The sequence below is a fragment of the Indicator indicator genome, chromosome 23 (assembly GCF_027791375.1).
Source record: "Indicator indicator isolate 239-I01 chromosome 23, UM_Iind_1.1, whole genome shotgun sequence".
In the NCBI taxonomy this organism is placed as follows: domain Eukaryota; kingdom Metazoa; phylum Chordata; class Aves; order Piciformes; family Indicatoridae; genus Indicator; species Indicator indicator.
The window spans coordinates 14,918,079-14,936,653 of NC_072032.1; the positions used below are offsets into that span (position 1 = coordinate 14,918,079).

At 38.4% G+C, this 18,575-nt stretch overlaps 1 protein-coding gene across 1 annotated transcript in view; it reads left to right on the forward strand.

Moving 5' to 3' along the window:
* The first annotated feature begins 261 nt into the window (after positions 1-261).
* DHX15 (DEAH-box helicase 15) overlaps positions 262-18,575 on the forward strand; it is a 35,773-nt gene continuing 17,459 nt past the window's right edge. Inside the window, exons 1-6 of the mRNA XM_054391687.1 lie at positions 262-342; positions 6,163-6,511; positions 9,653-9,846; positions 10,196-10,355; positions 10,736-10,954; positions 17,571-17,738. Of these exons, the coding sequence (XP_054247662.1) occupies positions 275-342; positions 6,163-6,511; positions 9,653-9,846; positions 10,196-10,355; positions 10,736-10,954; positions 17,571-17,738 (1,158 nt within the window). The 5' untranslated portion in view covers positions 262-274. The remainder of the gene's footprint in view (positions 343-6,162; positions 6,512-9,652; positions 9,847-10,195; positions 10,356-10,735; positions 10,955-17,570; positions 17,739-18,575) is intronic.

Here is an 18,575-nt window from a genome sequence, read left to right on the forward strand (position 1 = left end):
GCGCCGGGAACTGGCTGTTGCAGGCCGGCGGGCGCGCGCGGGCGCGCTCCGCTCTCTGTCCCTTGTCTCGCCTGGCCGCGCGCGCCAGCGTCTTCGCGCAGCCCCGGCGCTTCCTTCCGGCCGCCATTTTAGTCGCTGTGCCTGGCCTCGCGGCGCCGCTGCTGTTGCTGCTGCTCGAGGAGCGGAGAGAGCGTTCCGCCGCACCCAGCCCGCCCGCCGCCGCCACAGCAGCGAGCAGCTGCTCGCCACCCCGCTCGCCGCCCTCCCCGTCGCCATGTCTAAGCGCCACCGCCTCGATTTGGGGGACGATTACAGCTCCAGCAAGAAACGCAGCACCGATGGGTAAGGGGCGGCCCGGCCCGGAGAGCGCGGCCTGCGGCTGGTGGGGGGATCATAGCGGCTCCTGCGCAATCCGTTGTCCATCCTCGGCGCTGGCCGCCCGTCGCGGCGCTAGGCCTCCCCGGGGAGTGGGGTGGCAGCCATGCCGGGGGTAACGAAGGGGTTACAGTGGCCGAAGCCGCGCGGCGAGCTCCCGACGGCGCCGCCGCCTCGGCTCGGCAGGCCCAGGAACCTCGGGGACTCCCCTGAGTGCTGGGCCTAGGGTCGGCCTTTTTGCAGACCACTCGGTGCGGGTGGAGGAGGAGGATGGCGGCAACGCAGTGGTAGGGAGCGGGAGGGGAGAGCCTCGTGCGGCGGTATTGGGAGGGGAAAGGGGAGGAAGGCTCCGGCCTAGCCGCTTGGGAGGGCTGGGCTGAGCTCCCGTCGCGGCGGAGCCGGGGGCGGCGCGCCGCTCGGCCCACTCCCCCGCGCCCGGCTTTGTCTGCGGCTTTTATCCTTTTTTTTTTTTTTTTTTTTTTTTTTTTTTAATTTCCGTTTTTGTTTGTTTTCATGACTTAAGAGGTCTGGCAATTGTGGTCTTAGAAGTAGGATGAGTTTTGTTCCACCTATGTAATTAGTGCCTGCTCTTGTAGGAATGTTATTCCTTTGTTAACCTCTTTCAGGGATTAATCGACGGCGGTATGCTTGACTTAAAGTAAGAATCAGTGGCGAGGTGGGTTTTGGCATAGGGATCGGGAGAGGCGTTTTTTTTCCCCTGAGTTTTGTAAAGATTGGAGTTTTGGGACTGTACTGCTTAAGCTTTAGCATATTTTTATTAAGGTTAATGAAATTGTAGGAGCAAGCATTACACTGCTGATGTGCTTTTATACACAGTTGGTTTAGAGTTTTCTTTACATAAGATTATACTGTTAAATCGGGGAGAAAGCGAGTGGCTCTTTTAAAGTAAATTTCTGAAGCCTAAAGGAAACACAGATAAATACTAACTTATCTAGTCTGTTCTATGGAGCACAAAAGGCTTCCATGAATTAATCAGTTTCTAAGGTCCAACAGCATTATTTTGGACTATTTATCTAAGAAGAATACTTAATCTTGTTCTCAAAACCTTGCAATAACCAAAAGTCTACACCAGCAGTTAGTGTTCGCTGATAAATACTTTTTGCAAAACTTCCCCCCCCCCTTTTTTTTAAGGTGAACTTCAGTTTTTTTTTTTTACAAAGTATTGAGTTAATATATTTTTACATGCTTTGCCAGAAGTTGAAACGGTTCTCGTGTATATACAGAAAAGTCAGATGCAGCTTTTTTTGTATGTGGAGATTTTTATGAAGTTTTCAAATAATTATGCTGAAACTGGGGACTACTTAAATGTGGTGCAGCTGTTGCAATTGGCTGCAAAGGCAGTATTTTCACAGGTCCGTATTTTCTTGTTTGTTTTGATAGGTTTTATAGTTTTGGTATGGTTTTATTTAGCATTGTTTTTACTTCTCATCTACTGAACTGATGACCTGTCATCCTGAACTCTTGCCAGTTTGTGTATAGACTGTAATGAATGCCCATCGATAGTGAAACTTTTTGACCAGAAGTCTTGAACCTTTGTGGCAGCTAAAACCTAGGCAAGCGATGATCTTGTGCCCCTTCTTTGTCCCTTCCCCTGCCCATAAAAGCATTAAATAGCTGAGAACAAGTCACTACAAGCATAGTTATTAAGTGTGGTTGTTACTACTTGAAATAATAACTCATCTAGAAAAAGTCATACTAATATTACATTGTTGTGGCTTATTTTTGGGTAGTTTGGTTTGCAACTTCTGGAAGGCTGTAAGGAAGAAGCACAGAGAGATTCTTCTTGTTCATAGCATGTAGGTACATGTCTTCCTCTGTGCTGAGAGTGCTTTTATGCTCTTCAGTTGATTTTAGAGCTGGATCAAGCTGGATGGTCACCGCTACAGGTGCAGAATACTAGTTTATCATTCATTTAAACTGGAGCACCTGACTAAATATGAAAGTTGTATCAAGTTATCCTCCATTTTTTAATTTAATTTTTAACTGAGGCCTGTATTGGTTAAGTGTGGCTCTACATGGCAGTGGTGCCAGGCCAGCAAGCTTGTAATTGTTAGTGTAACCTTAAACTTGGGCATGACATCTCATCTCTTCCAGTCTTGAAGTATTGTGTGTGAAGTAAAAAGTAAAGTTTTACTTTAGTGAAGTAAAAATCTTGGAGAAATTAGAATTGTATGGTAGGATTTTGGCTACACTGTGAATTATATAGGTAGTACTTAAAATCTCTTAATTTTTTTCAAATAAAGTTTATTGTTGTATGATATCACAGTGACTGTATAGTGGAATGTACTGTTCAGACTAATTATACTTGATTTCTTTATGTGTAGAACAGAAATACTGCTTTAGCTGTGTTTGCTTTTTTTTCATCAATTATTGGCATGTCTAAAAATGGAGAAAAACCACTAATGTTCCACTAGATGTGCTTAAACCTTCACTGTGATCAGTGGTTTTACCTTGTGCTCTTTGACTTCTGCTGTTTTCGCTTTTCATCCTCTGATTTAATGATTGCTACAGTGTTTCTCTTGCACTCACCTGTGTATATATAACGTATTGGTATAAGCAAGTGAAAGTAGATAGCAGACCACTTGAAAAACAAAGCAAAAATCCCCACCACCTACTCCCTTTTGATTATGGAGGCTGTTATGGATTCAGGCACAAGACAAATATGATTAAATTACTCTTTTTTATTATTTATTTCTGGATTTAAGACCAGTTTTCTCTGTGCAGTAATGAAAAGTAGCCTCAATGTGACAGTTTATAAATGAAGAACTGCCAAGTTGCATTTTAAGAAAACTCACTAAATTCATGCAACAGCAAAACTGTCAGTCCTCTTTTCCCTTGTTGACCAAGGGTGTTTGGAACTGTTGAAGTTTTTGTAATACCAGGAAATTGGAAATATTTGTGGGGCTGGAAAGAGGAGGGGAAGTGCTGCTATAAAATCATAAGAGAGTAAGTTTGAGGGCATGCTATATACTGTGTTTTTTTCTGTGATAAGATCTGGCTGCCCCCACTTCCTTTTTTTTTTTTTTTTTTTAAACATGCAAGAAACACAATTCCCTCAATTAACCTGTAAGTAGTTTGTTACTTCTGAAATGTAGGTAGAACTTGATAGGTTTGTTTTCTTATTTGTGTGATTAAACAGCTGTAGGAGTTCAATGAAGAAACTCAGAAATGGGGGATTAAGAGCACTTTCTATTCTAGATTGTATTTGTAGTCCACTTAATCCACTGTACTCTTTTTGGGGTTGTATTTTTATCTGTGCTTTAAGCCCACACAAATGGCTACCAACACAGTGCTGCCCTTTTCCCTTGTGGTGCAAGTGTGTGTTTGAGAGACTAGATCAGACAACTATCTTGAGTTAGAATTAACATTTCTGCAGGGCATCTAGGAGGGCTTGATTAGCACAAGGCAATTGCTGTGCTTATGCCAACACACGGGAGGGTTGACATCCATGTGGTTCTGTTCATTTTAGCAGTAGGGCTGGGCTATGTCAGGCTGAAACATGCCTGAAGATACACCTGGTGATCTGTGATGTAAAAACTCCTGGCATCATACTGTTTAACTAGTTTTTGTTGATGTGTTGGGGTTTTTTTTTATGCCTTGAATAAATGTCAGGGAAGAATAAAGATCCTTCAGAAATGTGCATACATGTGCATATGCAAAACCATCCTGCATTAGTGGGGTGTTTAATTCTTCCCTTCAGTGAATCGTGTGCTGTTTATGGCTTTACCATTCTTAAATTGCTTTTATACTTATTTCCTTTTCTTAATAATAGCTTTATTTGTCTGACCATGAACTTGTTCATGTCACTGCCTGCAAATACTTAAAAATCTGATTGTGAATAGCTCATTAATTACAATTCCAAAGCTTTACCTCCTGTCTGATGTGTTCTGTTAGACTCTTCCACCAGAAAGCATAGAATAACAGAGTCTAGTTCCTTCAGTTTTTAACAGGGGTAACCTTTCCATACCAGAGAATATGAACCTATTGTATTATACAATATTTGCCTCCCATTTTACAGTAAGAAGAGTTTTCTAGCTTGAACAACACTTGGCCACAGTAGAAGTAATGGTAAAGCTTGGTATCTCAGATGCAAGCAAATGAGCTGATAGGCCCTTAATTTGCAGACAGTTCAGTGTCTAAAGTTTGAGGAGAATCTAGTTACAAGTGAGTTAGGTGAGAGTAAACTGTTTTGTAATTTTTCTTATTTTTAATGGGTTTGTTTTAAAACGAGTCTTACTAAAAATAAATAAATACTGTAATAGCATCTGAAACCCTAATATTTTGAATTATTTTGGGGAAAAATACAGCCTCATTAAATTACAGTAATTTTTACAAGAACTAGAGTGGTGGTTGTTTCTGATGTGCAGCATGCTTTGAATTACAATTTACAGAATTAGAACTAGTATAATTTTGGGTTACTTTCTCTTCTCTGTAGGTAGGAATTTACTTTTCACTTTACCAGTTATGTCTGAATGCAGCTGCATTTTAAAGACACTGCAGAGGAGTGTTGGCCAACAGTTTTCTGTAGAAATGTGCTGTACTCTTTCTTCTGGGCATGCTTGCATGCTGTTAAAGAAGAGGGGAAGGTTTTGTTTTAATGACTATGCATGTATAAATGTTTTAAGGAATTTACTATAAAGCAGGTGTTGGCTTTGTTTTGCCTGTTTGATGGGATTTCAGTTTGAAGCTGAGGATATCCTCAGTTCTGCAGGCAAAGATGTTGCTAATCTTTTGAATGTAAAAATATTAAATCCACTAGCTTAAAATGTGGGGTATTTTTTCAGAGTGCTGAATTGGGGTAAATTTTGGATTTTTTTTTCTTAAAGCATGTAACTATAACTCTTTGGGTGAAACTAGGGATTTCTCTGTAAGTGTTCTAGTGCTCATAGAGAGAGTAAGATTATGTGCAAGAACAAGTACCTGGATTTCTAAAGTCAAACTGCCACTAAGACTGAGGCCAGAGTTTGAAATCTGAGTGGCTAACAGGTGCAAATAATACTGTTCAGCAAGTGCAATGAACATTTTTTGGCCTAATAGTTGAAACAAATGGGAATATGTAAATGCTGGTGGTTTCATGTGTGTGGTAGGAGGTGATACTGGGGAGGATGATAAAATTTAGCAGTGTTAACAGTTGAACATGTTCTTATTGTAAGCATCTTTTTAAACCTGAATGGTTCTATGAACTAAAGTGGCTGGTTTTAAGTCTTTAAGTTTTAGACTCAATGTATGTATGAAAGTTGCTTGAGTCAGAATTGTATGGGAAATTTTGAACAAGTAAAAGCTACAAAGTAACTGTGGGATGTTAAAGTCAAACTGTTATTCCAGGGCTCGCTTATCTTGGGTTAGGTTTTGTGGGTTAACATAATTCCCTTGCTAGGTAGGCAAGAAAACTGTTTGGTATTCTCTTCTTGTGCTGCAATAGCAGCAAGAGAAGTGTGGAATGTACAGCTTATTCTTTACTGTCATTAAATGGAGAGGGTTAAGACAGTGTTCTCTTCATGTGATGGCTTTCTTTGGTCTTACCTGCAGTGAGGGGAACTGTGGCTCATATACAATGAGCGCATAAAATTTACTGTTCAGTGTGCATCACATACTGTTACTCTTTGATTATCCCTCCAGGTAGTTGTTTGCAAGGCTTTTGAGGAAAAAAGAATTCGTTTTATATCCCCTTTATACTGGATACCTTTAAAATTGCATTGTCTTTAAATTCCCCATTTGCATTTCACTATTGAAGTATTTTCTTCTGTGTCTCTTAACTCATTTTAGGAAAGATCGTGACCGGGACAGGGATCGTGATGACCGTTCCAAAGATCGTGACAGGGATCGTGACAGAGATAGGGATCGTGACAGAGAAAGGGACAAGGAGAAAGATTTGCGCTCTACGTCTAACTCCACATATTATGGGGCTGCTGGTTTACCATCTATAAAACCAGCAATGATTCCACACAGTATTAATCCTTTCACAAATCTACCGCATACACCACGATATTATGACATCCTGAAAAAAAGGCTACAGCTTCCCGTCTGGGAATACAAAGAAAGATTTACGGATATTTTGGTTAGGCATCAGTCGTTTGTGCTGGTTGGAGAGACTGGGTCTGGTAAAACAACACAGGTGAGTTCTTACCTGAATGGTAATGCAATTTTTTAAAGGTTGAGACTGTTCCTAAGTGGAGAAGGGGGGTTGAAGCTTCCTCTGTTTTTTGTAATTGTGAGCAAAATTAATTTGATAAATGTTTCATTTGCTTGATGAATACAGTCCAGTCTTGTTCTCTGGTCATATAACTTTCCAGTGCTGCAGTTAAAATCACAAATTTTTTTGTAGAGTATTGGCCTTAAAAGTCTTCCTGAGCACTGGAAATAGTGATAACAGACCTGCAGAGTCCCCTTAAACTTAAAGAAGAATTTTGCAGATCTAAGGAAGGATCTAAGGCACAAGGAACACTACAATGTATTTATGGCAGGACAGACTTGCTCAAAACTTTAACCTGTCTTCTGCTTTACTGTTTAAAAGCAATGTGGATGGAAGTGATGTAAAAATGTTCTTTATTCTGTAACCTGATAAATTACTTTCAAAAAGCAGAAAGTAACTGAAGGATATTTGAGTCTTTATAAAATTGATTATTGCTGAATTACAGCAAATCTTACACAAGTAAACTTTAAGAAAAAAAGTAAGATTTTTATGTTGACAGAATGTGAAGGACATAGTACATTGGATAATTTTTACAGCTGTGCCTGAAATATTTCAAGTTGCATGCCCTCTTGCTGCAAATTTTAATAACTAGTGCCTTGTTTAGAAGGTACTGTATGGCATTGTCTGTATTGTCTTTTTTAACATGTATGAGCTGGGATCATGATTTTATACAATTCTTCAGAAAAGTTTTGATTCTGTAGTTATGTGGAAGAGATAACATTCGTGTAAAAAAACTGATACTTCTATGAAAACGATTTCTCGTTGCATGGTGTGACGATTTGAAAATGTAAAAGGTATGTGTTCTTAATGTCTGTGACTTAAATGTCAAACAGATCTTACCACAGGTATAAAGCTTTTCCTGAACTGTTTTACTACTTTACCCCTTAGTTTCCAAATGGACTTAAGGGACCTAAGGCATCTTTCTTAAAAATGGTATTTAAGCTACCAAAGGCACTTAAGTTGTTTTGGAAGCTTTGCTGTTTTCTCCGAATTCTCCCTATGAGACTGCAGATACATTTTAGAACAATTGAAAGTCTCTTTAGGAACATATCACTGAAAATAATCTTGCTGCTAGCTAATGAAAACTGTTTTGCATGTGGTAATATCACAATCTTTTTGTGATCAAGTGCTGTCTTAGAACCACGTGGGGGGCATTGTTTTTCTCATTCATGGATCAGAGCAAGATAAATAGTCGTGGTTAAGAAACTCTTTAATAATCAAACTGAAGATTTTTGTAAACTAGTCTTTTATTAATATCTCAAATAATTTCATCTTTATATAATGAATTGTTCTTCCAAAACTATCTTAACTTTCATGGAGGTAATAGAAGGCTATAGAGTAGTAGTATTTTTGAGTGAGTTGCTGCCTGACAGGTCCCTTCTGTGATTATGTGCATATTTTCCCTTTACTCTTGCAGAGAAGCCAGGTTTGGAAATTCTTGGCTTCAGCAGTGGAAACAGGAGATAAAACTTTTCTCAGTCTTGTTCCACATCAATTTAAACCCAAAGCACTGAAGAAGTATATTGGAAGCAATAACATTAATTTTCAAATCTTCAGTATTTGCTATGCTTTGGTTTGTAATTTAATCTTCTAAATTAACTGTTTTCTTTAAATGCTCTCTGAATCTGCTCAGTGGCTGTGCTGAATTTCTTTTAGAAAGAGGTTAAGTCCTTGTGTAATTGCAATGTGGGATCATATGTGGTGCTGGTGTAATGTAGGTTTCTTGGGTAGATGAAATAGTAGAGTAGCATCTGCTTTCACTTGAGAGTATTAACTCTAAAGGGTAGGATGTTTGTTGATGCAACATAAGGGATGCCACTTTGTCAGCAAGTTTTCTTGGCAGGTGAAATTCAGAAGCAAGGTGATTCTGAGTATAGCTTAATCTCCTGCTGTCCTTGCACTGCACAAGAGAGTTGATAAGGGTAAAAGTCTGACACTTTTCAACTACTGAGAATTTGACCATATAACTTTTAACAGAGAATGTTTTCAATAAGTGGAAATGGCTCTGAAAATCTGGGACAGTGCTGTTGCTCTCTTGCCTTTCATCCCTTTAAAAACATGGCTTTACTTTGGCTGTTCGTTGGGATAATCTTCAGCTGCCCTCAATGATCTTAGAGGTTACTATATGTGTAGTCCTCACCTCCATATTTATGGAGGCAATATGTGAAAATTCTAATTGAGAAGGTTCTTGAGGTTAAAGTGTGGTAACTAAAGTAATTCCTTGTGCTTTCAGTATTGATAAAATGGCTTTTCTTCAGGAAAGGCAAGGATTTTGGTCATTTGCATATTTGCTGGTGGAGCTGAAATGACTTTTGTTAGGTTTTATAAGAACCAGATAGTAATTAATCAGTATATTCTCAGTCATGACTGAAGGAGAAAAGGTAGAACTAACAGTCCTTTTTCCTGGTGTTTGTATGTCTTTTAAAGCTGGACATGAAAAGTACTGTGGTGGTCACCTAAAGCAGCTTAGCACATTGCAGTCTATGTAGCCATTTTCTTTCATTTGGTACCAGTGCTGTAGGTTTTGCTGCTTACTGGAAAACCACTTAAAAATTATTTCATGCTACTGTGGCTTGACAGACCTGCTGTTGGAAAGTTTATTTCAGGACTTGCTCTGTTTAAAGTCAAGAGGCTTCACCTAATACGCTTAGAGTTAAGTTTTTATTAGTGACTTGGGAAGCAAATTCTTTTCCCTACACCATAGTGTATGTGCTACAGGATAGAGTTTCAGATTCATGCTATCAGTGCTTAGGAATTGCTATTATTTTTAGCTTTGTATAGGGTTTTCAGAAATTTGAGTTCTCAGTAGTCTACTAGTTCATCATAATTTGATAGTCTTTGTGCATGTTGTTTTTTTATGTATGAAGCACACATGCTTAATTTGTGATTTTTGTGGTGGCATTGGGTCCAACTAAGTTGTCTATCTACTCTCAAACTTTGGATATTTTTGTGCATGCAGTTGCCATCTCGGTGGAATTATAACTAACTTTGATGCAATACAATGGTTGCAGATCTCATCTGGCCACTTCGAGTGTGTTTAAAAAGGGATTTTATTCTTGACAGATCCCTCAGTGGTGTGTTGACTACATGCGCTCATTACCTGGACCAAAGAGAGGAGTAGCATGTACCCAGCCTAGGAGAGTAGCTGCAATGAGTGTGGCACAGCGGGTTGCTGATGAGATGGATGTCATGCTGGGCCAGGAAGTTGGTTACTCAATTCGTTTTGAAGACTGCAGTAGTGCAAAAACCATTTTGAAGTAAGTATGGCAACTTGGGTAAACGTATAAGGCAGCCTGCTTGGGGGTGGGGGGAATTGTAGGGTAGTGAAGGGTATGAGCCACATTGTTGCAAAATGTTGCAAAACGTGGTTTTCCACTTTTTTAATTTTTTAAGCTTCCCTTCCTATGCCCAGCTTTCACTTAAACTCTACAGTACTTTGATTGAAAACTTAGTGTACTTGTTATCTTTGAAAGAGTTTACTGATGTTTCTGTGTTAATGTTGATTTAAAGCTTTGTTCAAGCAGCCTAGTGAATTATATGGAAGAGGGTTCTGTTTCAGACTTAATAGATAAAATTTGTGTTGAAACTGTTTTTATTTGTGCTCAGGTACATGACTGATGGTATGTTACTTCGTGAAGCAATGAATGATCCTTTGCTGGAGCGCTATGGAGTTATAATTCTTGATGAGGCCCATGAGAGAACACTGGCTACTGACATTTTGATGGGTGTTTTGAAGGAAGTTGTAAGACAGAGATCTGATTTAAAGGTCAGCAATGATGAAGGCCAACAGCAGCATCTTTCTAGTTGCAGGCATACCAAATAAGATTTGTGTGCTTACCATTACTTGATTTTTATAATCAGCTAAAGTAGATCAAGTAGTTTTTTTTTTATCTGTATTGGAGAGATAACCCTAAGAAATTCTTAATTATATTGAGGAACATACTAGAAACAACACAGTTGTAGCTTAACATCTCTCTATTTGACTAGGACTTTTTTTTGACTGTTGTAACGAGGTTGCTGTATTTAGGCAATTAAAGAAATGGAGTTTAGTTTCTTACTAAGTACTACTATATATTGTGTATAATGTTTCACAAGTTCTTGTTAATCTTTGGAATAACTTTTTTTTTCTGTCCTCCAAACCTACAGGTTATAGTTATGAGTGCTACTTTAGATGCTGGCAAGTTTCAGATCTATTTTGATAACTGTCCTCTTCTAACTATCCCGGGTCGCACCCATCCTGTGGAGATCTTCTATACTCCAGAACCAGAAAGGGACTACCTGGAGGCTGCCATTCGAACAGTGATACAAATTCACATGTGTGAAGAGGAGGAAGGAGATCTCTTACTCTTTCTTACTGGACAGGAGGTATTATCTTATTTTTTCTGGTTTTTTTTTGTGGGGTTTTATTCATTTGTGGCTTCAGCATCCATCACTACATACAGAAACCATTTTTAGTGTCTTGTGTAGACTAAAATTTTAATCTCTTTCTACCTTATTATTTGAATGACTGGAGCTTTTCTACCTGCTATACACTTCAGGTGGTTAGTTGTATGCATGTGCTGTGTTATGTCTTGCCATTGATGTTTTTCCCAGGCATGCTTCATGTGGTTCTTCTGGACTCTGGAAAACCGTCTGAACAAGGTGTAGAGGGATTTGATCAGAGAGATGCATTTACAAAGCTGAATGAACTTACATAAAAGGAAGGTATTTTAGGGGGAGCATGCAAGTGTGAATTCTTGAGTTTGAGGCTTCTGATGAGAAGGAATCACAGTAAGAGTCTAAGGCAGAGCAAAGGTCTTTCTGGCTACTGCTTTTTTCTCCTACTAAATCTGAAGGAATTTTATATGGGCAGTAAGCTGGATAGCAGTTAATTAGTACAGATTAGTTAAAGAGGTGATAATGGAACCTGGAGATGCTAGGGAAGATCTTATATTGACAGGCCCATAAATAAGTTGAGATTATTTTGGTTACCAAATTTAAATTGTGTGATCCTGCTACTGGACAAAGATAAAATTGTTTTGAATGGTGCAGAAATAAGTGTTCAGTAAAAACTTTCTTCTTGAATCCTGAAAGAAACAAATATGTGTTTGTTACATGAACTGCTTTTCCATCCATTAGTAACAATAGAGTTTTTTAAAACCAATGTTTATTAGTAATAAACATTTTTAAACAGGGTTTTCCCCACAGTAAGAAGGGCTTAGCTGTTGATTTTAAAAACAAATAAAAGCCACCCTAATGTATTGGGGAGATGCCAGAAGGTGGAAATAACATTCATGCTCTGTACCAATGTTTAAAAAAGTGGTAGCCTGTAAGCCAGGCTGCCTGATGTCAGTTAAAAGGCAAAATTGGAGATTCTGACAGGGAGTTCTGTTCACAAGGAAAAAGTATAATTACATTTCAGTCAATATGTCTGTCTTAGACAATAGGTTTTGTCAAACTTGTTCTTAGTCATTGAGATTACAAATTTGGTATTCTGGTTGTGTAGATACACATTTGTTAAACTTGACTTTAAATGTCTCAAAATTGGCTCACCTGCAGATCTCAGGTAGCTGATTTACTGTCTACTGGAGTTCTGCTAAAGCAGTGTAGATTTCACACTCCATTAAGATCAGTAATCTGAGAGCAGGTGTAAAATCCTTACAGATGAAACTTGTGGGGAGGGGAAGGCAGAAATAATGGCACAAAAACTGTGTAGATCTGTCTTGCATATCTTGATAACCTAGGCACTTTGAAGTGCAGTGTGTTCTCCACCACCCCCATGCCTTTTTCTTTTCCCCATAAAGCCATATGATTATTATCTTCTTTAGCCTCACAAAGTATTGAAGAGATGGGGAGCATAACCTGATAGAAGAGTAAGAATATTATGTTCCAGTGCTAAAGGGAGGAAGTTGTTTCTGTTGTGGTTTTTGTGTGTGTGTATTTACTTTTCTCTTTATTTGAGGTGATGTCAATATTAAATATTTGAAATTTGGTCAGGACAAAAAGACACTAGATGTTTAGGAATCATCCCAAGGCAAGTTCAGTTTTTGACATTCTGACAGAGCAGCTCTCAGTTACTGTCAAGTGTTGACTTGTTCCATGGCGCAGCTCTTAGGGCCAGTTCCTTTTACCGTTGTTTCCTCATTTTATCTTGTAGTTTGCTTTCAATCCTGAAGGCAGAAAGGAAAATTAGTGAAGTTTCATGCAGCTTTAAGGACAAAGACAAGTTTTTACGTTCACGTAATCAAACCCAGATGTGACTGGTAGTCTCTCTGTCTGTGATTAAAAACTCAGGGAGAAGGCTGACATACCTGCCAAGTACTTCTAGTTTGGGAGATGCTTTTTATTTATGTATTTAGGTGCTTTATTTTCTTGGCTTACTCATTTTACACAGGGTAAGTGTATTATTCTGCTTTGGGATTACTTTCCTTCAGAGTTTAATGGTTATGTCTACTTGACTCCTTTATTCAGGAGAATTCAGGACTCCTTTTCTCAACAGGCTTCAAACTCAGGTTTTTCCCGTGGCCTGGTGGATCTTTGTGTTTCTAACTGCACAGAAACACAGCTTCAGAAAGAGGAGTAAACATTACAGCTTCCAAGTTTTGGGTTTTTTTCGGGGGGGTGTTAGTCATCAACCTACCTTTTCTCTGGAAAAGTGGGTTAAAATGGAGTAAGAATCCTGCCAGATTCAGGAGGCTTAAGTAACCTACTTTCTGATATGTGAAAAACATAGATGGCTGCACTGCTGTTTCTAACAGATGAGAGGGGAACTGTGCACCCTGTTCTTGCTTTGTTTCCTAACAAGGCCCTGCTAAGCATTGATTCCCATACAGACTCAGGTCTAGCTGAAATCTTTGGCACAATAGAAGTTCCCATTGAAATCCTGAAGCTCATTGGTGTCTCAGAATTGCTTTCTGATACTTAAAATACCTGTCAAATTAGGTGGAGTTCATTTAGGAGTTTAAGTACTGCCTGTTGTCTACCAGTTGCTTGAAAGTAAGCAGCCTGCTCAGGAGTTTGAGTAGAACCAGGCTTAATAACACCAATTTCTTGGAAAGAATGCCATTTAAATTAATTTAAACTTTATTTAGTACTAACCTTGATTAAATTATCTGATTGATTTATTTTCCAGGTTACTGCTTTTTCTTTTTTTTGTAAGCCCTATATAGCTGCAGGTATGAAATACTTTCTCACTTGTATATTCAGATGACTGTTGTTCTTGGTTGAAAAATACCATCTGATTACTTTCTTGATCATATGCTTGTCCATAAAAAACAGTATTTCCATTTTGCTCGTTCTTGTCTGTACTTGGTTTTCCACGTTGAGGGTGTAGAAGAATGTTGAGGACTCCATGTTAATATTCATAGTGTTAAAGCTGAACTATAGATGTTGTATTTATGTTAATCCATTTTGACAATTTTGAAGTGCATAATAGACTGCTTGGGACAATTCTGATGACTAGATCTTGTGAAGTACAGATGTGATGAGTCTAAATGGCGGTTGTAGCTTGAGATAAATGAGTATTTTAGCTAGCATGTGACCTTTCCCCTTTCTGTGGTTTGTTTGCTACTTACCTTTTGGTAGTCAGCTCTTTTTAGAATGAGTGCACTAATGGATGATTTCATTGACTGCAGTTTCACTGAGAACTGTTGTTCAAATGATACTCCTAAGAATCTCCAGTTTTAGGAGAAACCACGATCAAGATCAATCTAGTAATTTCAACACTGCGTAAGGCGCACACATGGCATATTCAGCCTACTTTCTTCTCTGGTTAATTCTGAAACAGGTCTCTGTGCTGATGTGCTGGGCAGTCATAGGTATTAATTATATCCTGTGTCTATTACTGCTTTGAGTACACTGATACCCGTTATCTCATGTGCTCTGTGTGGTAGGGCTCTGGAGTTTTACAGGTGTAATCTAAATGTAAGCAAGTTCACTTTACCTTTCCTTTCTTCCCTCCAAGAAGAGAAACTTCTTCGCCTTTCTCTTTTGTAATGGGTAAAGCTTTTCTTACTGGAATAAATAAGGACTATTGGCTTAGATTTGCTTCATCTTCAAAGGATTGAAGTTAGTATTTTGCCTTCAGCTGTATCTTAAATGATTTCACATGACACAAATGAATCATAGAATTCACTTGGTTGGAAGGGACTTCTAGAGGTCATCTAGTCTGACCCCCCTGCAGTAAGCAGGGACATCCCCAGCTTGAGCAAGTTCGTTAGAGTCCTGTGGAGCCTGACCTTGAATGTCTTCGGGGATGGGACCTCCACCACCACCCTGGGCAGCCTGTTCCAGTGTTCCACCACCCTCATGGAAGAGAATTTCTTCCTAATGTCCAATCTAAATCTATCCTTCTCTAATTTAAACTCATCACCCCTCATCCTAGTGCTACATGCCTTTGCAAATACACTTAAATTAAACCTTAATATTTTCAGACTACTCTTGTTAAACATGTATTTCTTTTTGACTGTACCAGGGAGACCAGTTTTTGTCATCTGCTGGAAATGGAGGCTGGTTGTGGATGGTTAAACTAGAGATGCTGTTTTCAGCCGGTGTGGGATACAAAAGGAAATACATGCATGTATTTAATTTTGAAGTTAAAACAGTTCAATACTCAAGAATTCACTTTTACTTTCTTCAGATGAGTGGCAGTGGCTCTTGGTGACTTGCATACTTCTTTCAGCAGTGTATGATGAGAGGTCTGTAGTTACCTCTGGAGATCTGCAGTAATGGTTATATATGCACTTGTCATCTCTATGTTGAACTATTTTAATGAGTCCTGATTAGGGATATGTTGAAATTTCATTGAGAAACTCCAGGGAGAAACACCACTTTTATCTCTTCTGAAAGATGATAGGTGGCTATGAACACATGTAGCCTGAAGTGCATAGTGCTTCCATTTATCACTACTTCCTTGTGTTCTACTATCTCTTAAGTATAAAACTGTCCTGGAATCTCTAGTCACTACTGTTGAAGATTAAGCTTCCTGTCTAGCATCAGAGCTTTCCCAATTACACAGTGTAATCTTCTCACAATCCATGAAACAGTGTAGTGACCTTCAGATCAGAAGCTAAGGTCTGTCTGTATTTTTGTTTAAGCATCTGACTTTTTTGGGTTTTGTTTTCTCTTTTTGGTTTGTGGTTTTTTGTTTTGTTTATTTTTTTTAAAGATACAATCTGATTTTTTATTAAATATTTGAAAGGCCCAAGTATCACTGTCAAGACTTTGAATGGATGCAACTATGAACAGGAGTGTTGTTGCATAGTCAACTATTTGCTTTTAACATGTCATTTTACATAGCATCACTGTTACAGTATTAATTTACTAAGCTACTGTGCACTATCTGCGAATTGTTAGGTTTTCCCTTTTCATTGAGAGGCAGTTACTGAACTTAAAAAGGGATTTATCAGCAGAACATCAGGTACTGACACCTGTGTAAAGAAAGTCTGTTTGCTCTTCATGCACCAGGAGGGGGCATTCCAGCTCACTGTCTTGCGTCTCCTTTACAGTTCATGAAGGGTCTGTTGGATTTGTTGACAAAGTGCATCTTTGTTTAAAAGGTTTTTTGTAATTATCTGCGGTTCATTTGAATTGGCAAGATAATGCCAGAAAGCATTATGCTGCCTGTTAAAGGACTCTGACATCAAAAAGGAAGAACCTTTGTTTTGCCATGTATACATTAATTAATATGCTGATCAATACAGAACATGAGTATTGTATTGTCTGTAGTTCTTTAAAGCATACTTAATACATTTGTGCTGAAAACTTACAAGTCTCTTTAAAAACGAATGAAAAGCACCCATTTTTTCCACCCAGGATCTATCAGAATTTGTGGTTTGTAAAAATGGGTCTGCCTTTGCTTTTCTAATTACAGTTTAAAGCAGCAGTTTTAAAGATCCTTTATATTAGCCTGTTCTGTATAGATGCTTGAGGGTCTTTAGCCTGACTTGAGCTTTAGGCTGGTGAACTCTTTGTAGTAATGGAGGTCTTTCCTCAGAGTGTTGTAGCCATTTTTTCCTCTTGCTTACTGTTGCTTCTCATAATGACTTTGTTCTCCCATCAGTGGTTCAGCTGGAACTTCAAAAGTTGGTAAGCATCTCTCTTAGACCAGTGGAGGCTCTGCTGTGATTTTTTTTTTTAGTTGAAGTTAATGAATTGTGTTATTCATTAACCTACATTTCTGTTCCCTTCAATTTTCATTAAATCTTGTTATAACTATAGGTCACCTAGCTGACTTAAATATAGTTGTTTTAAAATGAAATGGAATTGTAAACAATTCGGCTGTGGTGAACTTTTTGGTATGGTAGGCTAGTCAGAGAACAGGCCAGCAAATAACTGTCGAAAATACTGAGCTAAAAATGGCATGAAAAATCTTTCCATCAGAGTGCTTGTCTGACTTTCCTTAAGTTTAATTGGGATTTCATTTAATTTTAAAGCAAAACCTGAAACAGTGAATTGAGAGGTTTGGTTTTGAGCATCCATGTTTATGCTGTAAAGGTGTTTGTTCTCATTAGGTACAATGAAGCAAATCTTCCATATAATTGCATTAGTGATACGTGACATTAAAGCTTAATTGGCTAGTTTTAAATATCTTGCATATCAGTTTCTTTTAAATTGTGAAAATTGAAAAGGTCACGAGTGCAGTTTAATATTCCAGGGTGAGAGATTTCAATTTTAGTACAATTTGTAGAGACTTAATTGGGAAACATGACTAAAAGAGAAAGGCTGTTGAATGCAAATTAGGCTCTTCATTAGAGTATAGATGCTGGAATGTCTTGAAGTATTGTGGAAATTCAATTGCAAATTCAGTAAGGACCTTGATGTATTTTTTTAATTGATTTTTTTTTTTTTACTTTTTTTTTCAGTTCTTAAATTTTTTAAAACAGAAGCTATTGTAGTTGTTCTTCAGGGTGTAGATTTAATATGATTGTCATAAAGCACACTAAAATAAAATGCAATACCTTTTTAATGGAGTTCTATTTTAACCACTATTTTTGTTTTGCAGGAGATTGATGAAGCCTGCAAGAGGATAAAACGTGAAATTGATGATTTAGGCCCTGAAGTTGGTGACATCAAAATCATTCCATTGTATTCCACCCTTCCTCCGCAGCAGCAGCAAAGGATTTTTGAACCTCCCCCACCCAAAAAACAAAATGGAGCAATAGGGAGAAAGGTAAAGATGATGTTCGTTGGTTTAGTACTCTGCTCAGTAACTAGCTTCTCTGTTGTATGGGCGATTAAATATCGATTTAAAGTAACAAGTAGAAGGTTTTTTGGTAAAGCTCTAATCCAGTACTTTGTAACATTAAAATTTTTAGTTAACTTGGAGTTTGTTTTTAGGGGCAGTTAAAAATTCTGACCTCCATCTAGATAGAAATCCAGAATGTTCTAGTGATGATTTGATTCAATGGGAGTAGCATTCAATTAAGTTTCTTATGAGAAATACAACAAGTCAGATGAAATACTGATTTTGACAGCCACATGACTGACTTGGAGGGATGAGATTCCTCCCTCCCCCACCAAGTAATTATTCTGAGATATGTGTGGGTGTTTCGGAAGCAAAAAGGGTTGCCTCTTCAAGCGACGTTATCGGATGAGTTTTGTGTGTTTCTCAAGGAGTATTAGAAGGAGCAAGTACCTTGATGTTATAGTTTGTGCTTTCTGTACTGGCAAGCAAGGAATTGAGGTTCTTTCATTGGGCAAAATGGATTGAGAGTGAAAAAAACTTGAAATACACTAGCAAATGCTCATAAAATTAATAGTTCAACTCCTAAATGCTTTCAGAAACCACATTAGAAACTATGTGGCTATTTCTCTAAAACTGAACATTGGGAAGGCATCCTTAACAGAGCTTCTTCAAGTTAAACTAATGCTGTCTGAAACTGCAGCAATCACAAAGCTAAGATTTTGAAGGTCAAAGTTGAATCATACTGTCTGCTCTAGGCAGGGCTTGTACCTTGATTATTTGGTTGGGGGTCTTTTGTGCAGTACAAAGCATGTAGAATACTGG